Source organism: Eschrichtius robustus, chromosome 10 (genome assembly GCF_028021215.1).
Source record: "Eschrichtius robustus isolate mEscRob2 chromosome 10, mEscRob2.pri, whole genome shotgun sequence".
Classification (NCBI taxonomy): Eukaryota; Metazoa; Chordata; class Mammalia; order Artiodactyla; family Eschrichtiidae; genus Eschrichtius; species Eschrichtius robustus.
Genome location: NC_090833.1, coordinates 512,264 through 526,497, shown reverse-complemented (window position 1 = coordinate 526,497; position 14,234 = coordinate 512,264). Strand labels below are relative to the sequence as shown.

The window sequence follows — 14,234 nt, the reverse complement described above, 5'->3', positions numbered from 1 at the left end:
CACAACCAGGACCTTGTGTTGATTCAGTCGAGAACCAGAACGCTCCAGCCCCATGGAGCCCTCCTGTTGCCCTTTCACAGCTGCCGCAAGTCGTTGATCTGTTAGTGACCCATCTGTTAGTGACTCCTGACAACGCTGATCTGATCTCCATTCACGTCATTTGTCATTTGAAGCAAGTTGCATAGATGGAACCACACAGTCTGGCCTTTCGGGGTCTGTGTTCACTCGGCACACTCCCTTGAGATGCACACAAGTCGCCGTGTGTGCCCAGCGCTCATCCTTTTTGCTGAGTGGCCTCCCTCGGTGTGGATGCACAGTCTGTTTGACCAGCACCCCCTGAAGGGCAGCTAGGCTGTTTCCAGTTTTGGGCTATTAGGAGCAGAGCCGCAATAGTTATCCGTGTACACTGGCAGGCACAGGGATGGTACTTTTTTCATCTTTTTATTATGGAAATAGAAAAGTTGAAGAGTAGTGGGCACAGAAAACAGCCAGAGAGTAATTCAAACAACGGGACCCCGGGTGGTGAGTGCACAGAGGCAGGGCCCCAGGACAGAGCCAAAGGAGGTGGAAGAGGCGGCCGGGCTGGGGGTGGAGCACAGGAGACCCGGAGAAGGTGTGTCCCAGAGGCCAGGCACCGACGGGCGGACGAGCCACAAGGAGGCCACCAGAAACCCTGACAAGTGCTTGGGTGGAACCCTGGTGGGAAGGCCGCCTGGAGCAGGATTAAGAGTAAAAAGCACGATGGGAAAACAGTCAAAAAGCTACACACAGTGACCACCTGACCCAGCTCCCAAGAGAATGGAAAACACACGGCCACACAAACACCTTCACACAAGTGTGATTCACAAGAGCCAAACAGTGGAAGCAACCCGAATGCCCATCAGGGATCCACGAAATCGGTCCATCCACACAACAGCATGTAACTCAGCCTTAAAAGGGATGAAGAGCTGACACACACTACAACGTGGACGATCCTCAAAGCCATGATGCTGAGGAGAGAAGCCAGACACCCATCTACACGCTTCACGATTCCACTCACACGAATTGTCCAAAAGACGCGAATCCACAGAGACGGCACCACCAGGTGCCCGGGGCTGGGGGAGGCGTGACAGGGAGTGACTGCAGCGGGGGATGAGTTAGTGGTGATGGCTGCACAACTCTGTCAATGTGACAAAAACACTGAACCGTACACTTTAAAAATGAACTTTATGCTATGTGAATCATACCTTAGTTTCTAAAAAGCACCCAGCAAAGGTAACAAAGACGCTGAGTACTGGCAATTCTTTCAAGGAGTCTTGCTGCAAAGGGGAACAAAGAAATGGTGTGGGCGCAGGAGCGAAGTGTTTTGTTCAAGGTGCGAAGACAAACATGTTTCGAGGGGGGAAATGATACCTAGAGGGAGCACCCCAGGGAGATATGTGGGGATGAGGAGGGGGCAGCGCCAGGCCCACGTGGGCCCCGCAGGAGCGGGCGCGTTCCCAGGGAGGAGGTGGGGACCCCCTTCCAGCTGCCGCTTTTCCTCCGGGAGCCAGGGGGCCGGGTCCTGGGCTGGCAGGCAGGATGGGGCAGAGGTGGGGCCCGAGGAGAGGATGAGGAAGGAGCTGGGCCGGGGGAGGAGCAAGTGCCCGCACGGGGCCCGCGTGACCCCCCTGAGGCTCACGGTCCAGGGGGACAGAGACCAGCCGGCGAGGCCAAGCTCCTCCAGCCCGAATGGACCGGGTACCAGAGGCCCCGGTGGGCGGGGCTCGTCAGGTGGAGGGCGTGAGCTGCAAGGACAGACGAGGCGGGGGGGTGAGGGCTGCAGCGACGGAGAGCCCCAGGTGGGCCGGTGGGAGGGGGCAGCTGAGCTCAGGGACCCGCTGGGGCTGCGAGGGAGGCGGGAATCCTGAGGCCGGACGGGGCCGGGCTGCGGGGAGGCTGGGGGGCAGGAGGTCTGGTGAGAGGAAGGGAGCGTCCACACGGGAACTCGGGGAGGAGGGAGCATGCGTGTGGTGTGGGCCCTGCCCACCTCCAGGCCAGCAGTTTGGGAACCTCAGAGCCCACACCGGTGAGGAAGCAGGGTCCTCGGGGGCACAGCGGCCCAGGACACCTTTTGAGCACTTCTCAAGCATCATGGCAGGCCCTTCTCACAGCAGCCCTGCTGGGTCGTCCTCATCGTCCCTGGTCCTCAGGTAAGGCACAGGGAGCTGGCCCAGGGCCACACAGGGAGGAGACTCAGCCACAACTGAGCAGAGTCACAGGCCCAACTGAGGAAGGAGGAGTCCAGCGTCAGAGGCAGCTGGGTCTCTGTGTTAACCGCTGGGCTCCGGGCTCTGACACCTCCCGAGACACAAGCCTCCCCTGGACCCTGGAGGGTGCTCTCCTGAGTACGGAAAAGGGCATAGCCCATCTACGGGAGTGTTTTTAGGGTTGGGTGCTGTGACGGTTAATTTTATGTGTCAGCGTGACAAAGCCATGGTGCCCAGATATTTGGTCAAATACAGTCACATGTTGCTGTGAAAGTATTCTTCAGATGAAATTAACCTCTAAAACAGTAGACAAAACAACACTGGTAAAGCAGAGACTCTCCACGATGTGGGTGGGCCTTGTCCAATCAGCTGAAGGCCTTAAGAGAAAACACTGAGGTCCCCTGAGGAACAGAGAGACTCGAGCAGCAGCGTCAACTCTTCCCTGGGTCTCCGGCCTGTCACCGCCCCCGCCCCCCGGGCTGAGGACCTTCTGGTGTTCACGGTGTGAAACTGAACGAAGGGAACCTCATTAAAACGGAGTCGGGAAGGCTGGAAGGGGGAGCTCTCACACACCACCACTCCTCGTGTCTGCAGACCCCAAACAGGCAGAGACTACCTCACATCGACCCAGAGGAAAAGGCAGGTTTTCTCCCCGCTGGCAGCAGCCCAGCCAATGGGAAGCAACGCCACCCTGAACCCCGTTTCCTCCAATGGGCTCTCCTTGCAAGCGGCCCCTCCCAACTTCCTCCTTTTTCTCTATCAAGTAACGTTTCTCTCCTTTATTAGGTGGTCTTGCCTATAGTTTTCGCTGTAGCCCGCTTGTCCTGAGTTGCAATTCTCTGCTGTTCCTGAATAAACACATTTTGCTGATAAAATAACTGGCTGTTTTATCTTTAAGGTCAACCAGAGACTTGAGGGTGGCGGGGTACACAGCAGCTCTATGCTTGGCGTCCAGGGTCTCCCGCGCCGCACCACGTGGGGCCCACCTGCCCACACAGGGGCAGCGCCAGCCACGGGAGGTGGGGGCTGGACCAGTCCTGCCGGCTGAGGGAACGATGGAGAGGGGAAGGGTCTCCCTGGGCGGAAGGACGCCCTGACGGACGTCCCCAGAGGGTCGCTGGGGAGGACCACGACTTGCTTCCTCACGTGAGCCTCGGGCCTCCCCTCCGGCTCCGACCCGGGGTGCTAGACTGGCTGTGCCCAGCCGGGGTGACCCGCCCCCGGGGCCTTCCCAGCTGTGCCCATGTCCAGCACCGGCCGCGGGCGCGGGAGGCCCCAGGGGCACCAACTGTGGCCAGTGCCCGGCCCAGGACGTGCTCCACGGCCCCCGCCCCTCGCACGCTCGGCCCGCGCCCCAGGGTCGCTTACCTGAGTCGGCGGGGTCCGCCCGGAACCTTGGCCCGGCCGCGGCCACGGCCTCAGCAGCGGGCCCGGACGGCTTTCCGCAGCGCACCGAGGCCGACGAGGCCTGGCGAGCTGTGGGCGGCGAGCCGGGAAGCGCGAGCTGGCGGACCTCCAGGCGGAAGTCCAGAGGGGCGGGGTTGACTCGGGGGGAGGAGCCGGGCCTCTGCTTGGAGGCGTGGTTAGTCTGGAGGGGCGGGGCTGGGTCCGGGGAGGAGCCGGGAGGCTGGCTAGGGTCTTGGTCAGGGCGGTGGGGCGGGGCCGGCTTGGGAGGGCCTCCAGGCCGCTGTTTGGGGGCGTGGTCATTCCGGGGGCGGGGCTGACGGGGTGGGGCCGCTCTGCCGCCAGGGGGCGCCGTGGGCCGCAGGAGGCCTGGTGCACCTGGCGCACCCCGCCCCACCCCGCCCCAACCCGCCCCTCACCAAGTACCTGGCGCCGGTATCGGCCCCCGACCCTCCCGTCCTCCTCAGAGGGCCCCCGCAGCTCCACGCCGGTCTCCGGATCCCGGGGCCCCTGCTCCGCGGTCCTCGGCCCCCAGCCACCCCACCGGACCCGTGACGGGACTCCCAACGCCGCCGGCCGCGCCCGCCGCGCTCCGGCCAGGAATCTCCGACTTCCGCCGTGGGGCCGGGCAGGTGTCCACCTCGTCATGCCCTCGCTCGGGGACCTGGTGCGCGACTGGCACCGGGGCGCGCAGGCTGTGGCGCGTGGGGACTGGGACTGCGCCCTGCGCCTCTTCTCGAGCGTCCCGGAGCCGCCCGCCAGGATGAGCTTCAACGTGGGCTGCGTGCACCTGCTAGCCGGGGACCCGGAGGCCGCGCTGCGGGTGAGCCAGGGGCCCGACAGCCTGCGCCCCGAGGATTGGTCGCAGAGACCCCACCCCTGGGGGACGCTGCTCTCTGGCCCTGGGGGGGGGGGTCGATGAGGGGTGGGATAAAGTCCCAGCTGCAGGGGTGAGCCCAGGACCCCTGCCCTTCCTCCCTGATGGTCACCTGAGGAGGTCTCCCCAGGTCCGCTTCAGTGAACACCTAAGCAGGGGAGGCCTGTGTGGGCAGGGGACCCCAGCGGAGCTGAGTCAGGGCCGGGATGGGGGTGCAGGGCTCTGGCACTGCCTCCACTGTGTGGTGACCATGTGCCAGGCTCTGTAGTTTTGGGGAACGGCCGGGATGAACACTGGCTCAGGTGCTCTTGGCCGAGGTGCTAATGTACCTGCAAACAGGCTCGAAGCTGGATGGGGCTGGGAAGGGGCACCCAGGGTGTAGGGTTTGGGCTGGGCCTTCTGCAGACACCTGCGGTGATGGCCAGGAGACAGGGTCTCTGGTTGCTGCCCAAACCCCAGATCTGAGCGCTCACCCGTCTCCCACCCACTCCCCAAAGCAGAACCAAGATCTGGGGGTACACATGGGCGCACACACACACGTGCCTCCGCCGAGCGGCCAGCAAGGCCACTCTCTGCCCTTCAAGCCCCCAGGTTTATCACGGTGGTGCACGTTCCACGGGTGACAACAAAAAGCCAGAAGCACCCCGAATCCCCCTCAGAAAGAGCCAGGTTCCCGCGTTGTTCAGGCCATCAGTGACAGCTACCGAAAACGTGTTCAAGGGACCTGCCCTGTCATTCTTCACATCTGTGTATGAATCTACAGTTATCTCAGCAGCAATGTCAGTGTTAAAATGTTATCCAGCAAGGGGGGTGCGATCACTGGACACCATGGATTCAGCAGTGTGAGGCCAATCCAGTCACCACTTCCTCTAAACCGTGATTTAACCAGAGAGAGGGGACAAAAGTTCTGCGCAGAGGGGTGTGAGTGTTAAATTCTCCTCCACGCTAACCGGAGACGGAGTAGTGGAGGCATGTTTGTTGGAAATTTTTTTAAAAGCAGATGGAACGGCTACAATTAGTAAAACTGGTTGTCTCTGAGGACCTGGACAGGGTGAGAAGGGTGTAGCTGGGAATGCAATCTGTTGGTAGGAGCCCTATGGAAGCTTCGGTTTGGCTGCTCTGTGTGGCAGGACAACAAACGGGTTTCCCTAGCGCTGAGTGGCCACATCAATACTGTGTGCGGACCCTCAACCTCGGGTCAAACTCAGTTCAACAAGCCCCCCACTTGGCCATGACACCAATCCCGTTACCTGTATTTAACTTGATAGCTGCTGTATGCCCTCCTCTTGCTTGTGTTTAACTGGTGGCTGCTGTCCTCCTTAGGAACAGGTGATGTCATTTCTGAGTCTAGTTTCAGGAAGAGCTGTGTTTTACACACATATTAAGACTTTTGTGTTGTTGTTCTTTCTGATTCTAATAGATGAGAAGTGTGTCAATTTGTACGAAGTACCAAAACTAGGATTTAAAAAAGACAAAAATCTTGCATAACTCCCTCCCCCGAAGGTAAATATGATTAACGCGATGGAGTGTTTCCTTGTCCTCATGGTAAACAAGTTGGTTTGTGCTGCCACCGAACTGCCCCTGAGCGCGTCGCAGGGCACCTCGGGAGCCCAGGCGGTTTTGGGTTGTGGCTGTGACGCGTGCGCCCAGCCTCGGACTCAGAGGCCCCCCGGGTGGGCGCGGGAGACCTCCTGCAGGTGGCCATGATGGGGGCCAACAGGATTCCTTGACCCATTGCTGGGCGTCCGCCTGGACCGCATCTGTGACACGGGAGTGACGGGGTTACAGACCTGGGGGTTCCATGGGCAGTTTTGTCCCCAGGCATTTGACCAGGCAGTGACCAAGGACGCCTGCATGGCTGTTGGCTTCTTCCAGCGAGGAGTGGCCAACTTCCAGCTGGAGAGGTGAGCACATAAGTGCCCTGTTCTTTCTCTGATGGCCCTTTGGCTCTGCAGAGCCCTTTCCTGTGTTCCTCTCTGCCCACGGGTCACCTCCTCTCACCGACCCCTCCTGGGCGGCCCCAGGGGAGCCCAGGAACAGGATGCTGTGGTCGTGTGGCGGCAGAAGCAGGGTAGGGCTGCACCTTGGCCCTTGGCTCTTTGCGGGGTTCGGGGGATCAGAGTGCTTGTGCTGGCTTCCCCTCCTTTGCTCCTACATCCCTGCTGTAGCCGGGACAGCGCGATTATACCTGTTCTGCCAACGTGGAAACCGAGGGCAGGGCTGGAGGAGTGGTGCGTCCCAGGACATGGAGGTGATGGGGGTCCTCCCTAGCCACCCGGCCCTCGGCGCCGGGCCCTTCCCAGAGAAGGGATCCGGGCTGCAGGACAGGCCCGGCCCCCACAGAAGGTCCCACTGGGGGCAGGTGGGCTCTGGGGGCGACCTCCTCTTCTCATCGACCCAGGAGCCTTCCTGGGGGCGATGGGGATTCTGGTGGGGGCTGGGGAGCTTCCAGCGGGGCTCTGCATGGGGAGGCCTGTGGGGCGGGGCCCGAGAAGCAGGCAGGACACGCCCAGGGCACTCTGCGCACCGAGGTTTGGGAGAGGGTCTGGGGTACGGGCAGGGGAGCGAGGCGCCCAGAGGACAGAGCTGGAGCCCCACGTGCTGCTCAGCCCGTCTGTGTGTGGACCCCCTGTGTTGAGACCTGGGTGACCACCACGGCCTCCACCACTGCAGCAGGAGCTGGGGCAGCGTGGGGCTGGGCGAAGCTCCACCCCTTGCCCTCTGGCCGCTGAGGGCCTCCACGCCAGGTCCCCTGCCGCCCACAGGTTCCGGGAGGCCCTGTCCGACTTCCAGCGGACCCTGGCACAGCTGAGGGACAACGCCGCCATCGACTACACCCAGCTGGGCCTGCGGTTCAAGCTGCAGGCCTGGGAGGTGGGCGTGCGGGGAGCGGGACGCGGCTGGGCGCTGGGGTGCTGTCTGCGGGCAGGCGGCCCAGGTGGTCCTTCCAGGCCGCTCGTCCTGAAGACCCCATCCTCTGGGTCCTGCTGTCTTGTCACTGTCACAGCTGGGGCCGTGTTGACTCAGGTGCTCCCTCTGGCCAGAGGGGCCCCCAAATCCCACCGGGGGGCGCAGGGGAGGGTCAGAGGTCAGCGAGAGGTGACAGGCGGGGGAGGGGGGCTGGGCCGAAGCAGGCCTGGCTGTGGGCCCCTGGCGTCCCCGCCCTGGGGTCCTCGCTTGGCGCCGTTCCTGGCCTCCTAGGGCGGGGTGGGCACTGACGGAGGGGCTTGGGAGGAGCGCCCATGCTCCTAGCGCTCCCGGACACGTGCTGCCTCAGAGCCCCTGGGAACCACCCGTGTCCCACTAAGCCAGCCGCGGGGGAAGTCCCGCCGGGGTGGCCCCAGCCCAGGGCACTGTGTGCAAGGGGGGCTGTGGGAGTTGGCCGGCCGTGGCCCCAGCAGGCCATGTGACAGCAGCTCTGGGAGCGCGGTGTCCCTGCAGACTGCGGGGACAGAGGCTGCCGTGGGCGAGCACTCCCCACCCTCAGCTCCCGGGAGCCCTGGGCGACTTCGCTGCTGTTTCCCAGCACGTCTGGCCCAAAGCGTCCTTCCACACGGGGGGAGGGGCGGGGCGGAGAGAGGCCTTCCTCAGACAGCACCCCAGACTCTTGGGGGTTCAGTAAGCAGGGCAGCACGGGGAGGAGGGGGTCAGGCCAAACGCAGGACGGGGCCGCAAAGGCCGAGAGGCTGCTTCCAGAGATGGGAGGTCTGCCTGACCTTCAGAGCAGAGAAGCAGGGAGGGCTGATCCGCTCCGGCTGGGGGTCTGGAGAATGAGGCCTGCCGGGCAGAGCCAGCCCAGGGGCAGAGCCAGGCGGGCTCCACGTCTGCTGGGCACCCGGAAGAGCCCTGGGCAGCTGTGTCTGGGAAGCGCAGTGGCTGGACCAGGGGCAGGGCCAGGTGTGGGACCAGGCGGTGGGGCTGGGGGCAGAGCTGGTGGGGGTGGGGCTGGGGGGGTCCTGGGCCTGCCGTCACCCGCGCCTCACTCTCAGGTGCTCTTCAGCGTGGCTGCAGTACAGAGCCAGCTGGGGCTCTGGGCGGAGGCCACCCGCAGCCTAGAGGAAGCCATCACCAAGAGGCCGGAAGGGGCCCGCGATGACCTGGACGTTGCCCTGGGCCAAGTGCAGGTGAGGGGTAGGTGAGGGGCAGGTGGGAGGCAGGTGAGGGGCAGGTGAGGGGCAGGTGGGGGGCAGGTAAGGGGGCAGGTGGGGGGCAGGTGGGGGGCAGGTAAGGGGGCAGGTGAGGGCAGGTGAGGGGAAGATGGGGGGCAGGTGAGGGGAGGTGAGGGGGCAGGTGGGGGGCAGGTGGGGGGCAAGTGGGGGGCAGGTGGGGGGCAGGTGGGGGGGCAGGTGAGGGGAGGTGAGGGGGCAGGTGGGGGGCAGGTGAGGGGAGGTGAGGGGGCAGGTGAGGGGCAGGTGGGGGCAGGTGAGGGGCAGGTGGGGGCAAGTGAGCAGAGCCGGACTCCTAAGCTGACTCAGGTGGCTTGCCAGGCCCATAGCCTGCAGTTTGGGGCTCACATCTGTCCCGCCCCCAAGACTCTATGAGCTGAAGAAACTTCTGGAGGGAGGCGGCCTGTGTGCCCAGGTGTAGGCTGGGCTTCCCATGGGCTATGGGAAGTAGGTGACGGGGCCAAGCCGTCCCTTCTGCTGTGAGGTTCCTGCAGCCGCAGGCCTGGCCCAGTGCTCAGGTCTGCATTGTCCGGATCCCCCTCCAGAAACAGGTCCCCCTGCAGCCTCGGCAGGTCCCCAGGGGTGAGGTCTTCCGGCCGCACAGGCGGCACCTGGCGCACCTGGAGCCCGTGGATTTCCTGGGCAAGGCCAAGGTAAGGGAGGGGCAGCTTCTCGGTTCTCAGGCCCCAGGGGCTCAGGGGCCTGCAGCACCCAGCAGGCCGCAGAGCGGCAGGCAGCCAGGCCCCTGCTGAGCTCACACCGTGTCCCAAGCTTCCGGGATGAGCTCACAGGGACACCCGGGGTCATCAAGGCCTTGGTGGGTGGACAGAGGACACAAGGCTCCCAGGGTGGGCAGCAGTGTCTCCAAATGGGGTCACAGATCTGGGTCTTGGAACCTGGCGGTGGAGCCCACCAGAAGCTGCTGAGGACCCCCAAGGTGGTGCCGGCCCTGCCTGCCTCCACCCTCGACTCGCTCTTCTGGCCTCAGCGTCTCCTGGGTTCTGTGTTTCTGTGTCCTCCCTGCATCTCTGCCTCAGAGAGCAAGACCCTGGGGAGGACCGAGGCAGGCTGGCCTGGGCCACCTCTGCCCACCCTGGGTCAGGGCAGAGCAGCAGCAAGATCGCAGGATAATGGGGAGCAGCTCACCCCAAAGGTGGGGCGGTAACCGGGGAAATGAGGACTCCCTGTGCACAAAGGAAGATCCACTGTGGTTTCCAGCTGGTGGCCCTCAGCCAGGCCTGACACCCCCCAGTCACCCGAGGGCTAGGTGCTGCGTGTCTTTGCTGGAGGGCTGCGTGGAGGAGGGGGCTCTGAGCTGCATTAATCCATCAACTTGGAGTCCTGTTATCACAGGAGATGACTGCTTCTAAGAAACAATAATATTTTAAAAGTTGTATGAAAAATAAGTTAAAATGATCAGCACAGATGTTTTCCTTCTTCAAACATATTTTTCCCACCTCCCTGCCCCCACCACGGTGGTCCAACGTCTTTGGGCCGGGCTTGGGCAGCCCCCCTGGGCAGATGGGAGACTTCGGGGTTCAGAATGGGCAGCGAGGGCTGGGCATCCCTGACTCGGCCGGCCCCTTGCTGTCCCTCCCCAGGTGGTGGCCTCCACCGTCCCTGACGGCCCGCACGGGGACGCCCGGCCTCAGCAGCCACAGGTGGGTGGGCAGCCTTCCAGCCACCTGACTTCTCCTCTGACGTTTTGCAGGTGGGGCCTTCCAGACCCATTACTCTTAAGGATGCCTTAAAGCCTCCCCGCAGGCTTCTCAACGTCCTTCTGATCTAAACGTGGGGGGGCGTCCCATCCCGGGAGAGAGCCAGTGAAAACTGTGCAGCCTTGCCCCCCAGCCCCCGACGCTCCATGGGGTCTGCATCCTGAGGAGGGGGTCACTGTGTGCCCACAGGCTCTCTACGCGCGTGGTGAAGCCAGGCCTGGGGCTGCCGAACGGTAGGAAGGGGCTGTGGCCCCCCACTCCTCCCCTGTCGGCAGAGGCCCTGCGAGGCCTGCCTTCCGGCCCGAGGCTAAAGCCCCTTTGCAGACCCAGTGTGGCCGCTCCGGGCCAGGGGCCAGGGGGGCTGTGTCCCCTTTCTGGACTGGCTGGAGCCCCGGTGTAGGGAGGGGGTCCTGCCTTGCTCAGCCCTCCCTGTGCCCCCATTTGTCCTGAGCCTGTTCTGCTCCGGGGGAAAGAGCCTGCCTGCCCCTCACTGAAGCTCTGCTCAGGCCTGGGGGTGGGCACCAGTGGCGCCGGGGTTGGGTGCAGGCTGAGCTGCAGGCCGACGGGAGCAGCCCTGCCGGCCCCGCCAGATGCAGCCTCACAGGTGGCGGTCCAACTGGGGAGCTCCTCGTTTCCAGCTCAGGGCTCTCCTAGGGCCACCTTTCACGGAGGACCTCGACCTCTGTGCTGGCTGGGTGAGGCCTGAGAACGAGGACCCCCTCCCCCTTCCCTCCAGGGCCCGTGACACAGGCCCCTCCGGACCTGGTACCCGCTGTGGCCCCAGGACGCCCCTTGATGCGGAGATGGGGGTCAGCTCTGGCCAGGCTGGGCGGGCTGACCATGGCACACTGGTCACCAATGATGAGCAGGTGGGTGAGCCCGGGCAGGGCAGGAAGGGGCCACAGTATTTGGAGGACCCCTGCCCCAGGCTGAGCTTCGGGACCAGCCACAGCTGGGCCTCAGGGAAGGGCAGGTGGCCTCATCACCTGCTGGGGGATAGAGATTTGGCTTCCTCAGGCAGGCCAGGGACTTGGCGGGAGCCAGCCACAGTGACCGGACGCCATGGCTCAGGGACACACTGCTGCTCACGTGTGCATAGACAGGAGCCCGGTGTCTGCTCCCCACCCTGGGCCCGGGAGGGGCCTGCAGCCCGTGCGTCATAGCCGTGAGGCTCCCACCCCTCAGCTGGGGCCCCCGGCCTTCCTTCTTGGACACGGGACTCCCCGTGATGCCCCAGGCACTGGGTGAGGCTGAGGAAGGGAGGGGCACAGGATTCTCCTGGGCAGGTGTGCTGGGCAGGTGTGCCGGCAGGGGTGTGCAGCCGGCACCAGGAGCCGGGAGGCCGCCCAGCACAGAGAAGGTGGTTAAATTTCACATTCAGTTTATCAAAGGACTCAGTTTAAAATGAGACGGTCACTTCACTTCCTCTTTCACTGATGTCCAGCTAACTCGGTGGACAGATCGATGCCCTTGAAAGCCATCCATCACAGCTGTGCTTGATGAAACCCCGTGGCCCTAAGTTCACATGCTGGGTGTTCGAGCACTTGCCCTCCAATGGGCAGCAGCTTTCTAATTGCTTTAAACAGCTGACAAATCTGATAAAAATCTAAACACTCCGTTTACAAACTTAGTCCAACTTTCAGATCCCACCTGAAATCAGGATCTGAGTCAGCTGGTCGGTGTGGCCAGGACTGGGGCCCTCTGGGGTTTCTGCTGCCCCTCAGCACACCCACTGCTTAGGGTCCCAACACAGGGTGAAGTCCAGCGGGTCCCCGGCTTCGGTCCCCAGCCCCCAGGGTCAGCGGGAACCCCAGCTGGAGCTGCCACCTCCTGGTGGGCCAGGGGAAGACGGATTGGAGCCCACAGTGCCAGGTGGCCTGTCTGTAGTCTCCAGGCCTATAGGGACCTGGTTCATGCCCCAAATTCACCTCCCACGCTATTAGATTTGTGGCTTCCTGCCTGGCCAGGCTGTCTTGCAGGCCATGCTCCTCACCACTGGCTCTGCTTGGACAGTGTCTGGGCACCGCCCCCGACGAGCTCCAGGCACAGGGGAAGCTACCTCCACCCTCAGGGCCCCACCCCGGCCCCCAACCCCACCCCGGCCTGGCAGAGCCCCAGCCTGTGGCTTTCCTTGCAGAGGCCCCACGTGGAGCAAGTTGGCCAGCAGGTCCCTCCAGGTGAGGCCCCCTGAGCAGCTGGTGGTGGGAGGGAGGGTACTTTGTGGAGGGAGCCCCAGGCAGGTATCAGGGCGGGGCTGGGAGCAGCCTCTTTGTCCTCCAGGGAGGAAGCTGGTGGCCTTGGGGCTCCCGGTGGGCACGTGGTGCCAGCATCTCTACTCCAACATGTTCTACTTTGGGGGTCGGTAGCCACCTGAGTCCCTGACTCCTCCCCGTTCCGCAGGGCTGCTGGTGGCTGGGGGGCCGGGCCCTGGCTCCTCTGAGGATCCTGCAGGTGCTGGGGTAAGAGGCACTGGCTCTCATGTCACCCTCCACCCCCCAGGGATGTGGGGCTCCAAGGCCAAACCGCATCCTCCGAATGCCTCTAGGGACCCCAGCTAAAGAAGCCTCACAAGTCCAGAGCCCCAGCCCCCTCCCACCCTCTCAGTCCCTGCCCTGCCCCCTGGCCCGAAGGCCACCCTGGCAGTCCTGGGCACACAGATCTGGGGCCTTGGAGACCAACCACCTTCCTGCCTGGACCCAGGGCGTGGCTGCAGGGGGCCCCGAGTCCTTGGTGACCTTCACAGTGCAGTGCACCTTCACCCTGGCCCTGAGGGCCCCAAGAGGAGCTGACCTGTCCAGCCTGCGGGCCCTGATGAGCCAGGCCCTCCCTCCCCAGGCCCAGAGTGGGCAGCTCAGGTGAGCTGGAAAGCCGGTGCGAGGGCTCCAAGCTGGGCACCTATTAGTCCCGGCCCTGGGAGGGCTTTTGAGGTCAGAGGTCAGCACCCTCCCTAAAGCCCCTGCCCGCGCTGCCCACTCTGAGGCATCTCTTTGCAGTTACCGAGACCCCAGTGACAGCGGGGGCTGGGTGCCCCTCACCGGGGAGGAGGCACTGCAGAGGGCCTGGCAGAGGGCTGCCGGCCCTGGGGAGCTGCGGCTACAGTGCCAGGTGAGCCGGGGCGGGGGGCGGCCTGGGGCGGGGGTGTCCAGCCCTTCTCCCGGTGCCGAGCTTACCCTACAGCCCTCCCCGCTGCCGCAGGGAGTGGGCGGCCGGCCTGTCCTCTACCAGGTGGTGGCCCGGCACGGCTACTCTGCCCAGGGGCCCGAGGACCTGGCCCTGCACCCGGGAGACACCGTGGACGTCCTGTGCGAAGGTAGAGCTGGCACTGCCCCCCCATCGCCCTGCCGGGGGCCCCGGGGCAAACGCGGTGTCTGCGAGCAGATGTGGTGATGCCCTGACGCCCCCTGCAGTGGACCAGGCGTGGCTGGAGGGCCACTGTGACGGCCGCATCGGTATTTTCCCCAAGTGCTTCGTGGTCCCGGCCATCCGGCGCACATGAGGAGCTTGGCGCTAAGAAGTCCGTGGCAAGGAGGGTTTAATAAAGGCGATCTGCCCCCACCAAGGTGTGGTCCGTCTTCTGGGCTTGGCCACTGAGAGGGCCTGACCGAGGCTTCTGAGGCTGTGGGGTGGCCGCTCCGGGAAAAGCCTGCAGAGCCTGGACATTGGCTCTGCCAGCTCCTGGAGAGGCCGGGGCCCGCTGCCAGTCCCTCCCAAAGAGCCGGGCCCCCTCTACCTCCAGCAGTCACCCCCACTCCCAGGCTCGGCCTGGCCCTGCACCCGTAGGTCTGCAGTCACACAGCCCTGAGGGCTGCAGGGGTCGCGATGGCCCAGCCTTCGTGCAACA

General features: G+C 64.0%; 2 protein-coding genes across 8 annotated transcripts in view; one reads left to right on the top strand and one right to left on the bottom strand.

Annotated features, from left to right (window-relative positions):
• Positions 1-3,720, bottom strand: part of EXD3 (exonuclease 3'-5' domain containing 3) — a 75,802-nt gene extending 72,082 nt beyond the window's left edge. For all 7 annotated transcript variants that reach the window (XM_068552696.1, XM_068552701.1, XM_068552702.1 and 4 more), the window contains exon 1: positions 3,597-3,720. The gene's annotated coding sequence lies outside the window, so the exon portion shown is untranslated. The remainder of the gene's footprint in view (positions 1-3,596) is intronic.
• Positions 3,721-4,278: 558 nt separating this feature from the next.
• On the top strand, positions 4,279-13,929 carry NOXA1 (NADPH oxidase activator 1). The gene is given in 15 exon segments (XM_068552492.1): positions 4,279-4,455; positions 6,331-6,413; positions 7,275-7,383; positions 8,499-8,633; positions 9,221-9,328; positions 10,277-10,336; positions 11,032-11,109; positions 11,111-11,262; positions 12,361-12,478; positions 12,480-12,570; positions 12,794-12,852; positions 13,094-13,248; positions 13,373-13,498; positions 13,589-13,703; positions 13,801-13,929. Coding segments are annotated over 15 exon segments (1,695 nt in total).
• The last annotated feature ends 305 nt before the right edge of the window (positions 13,930-14,234 follow it).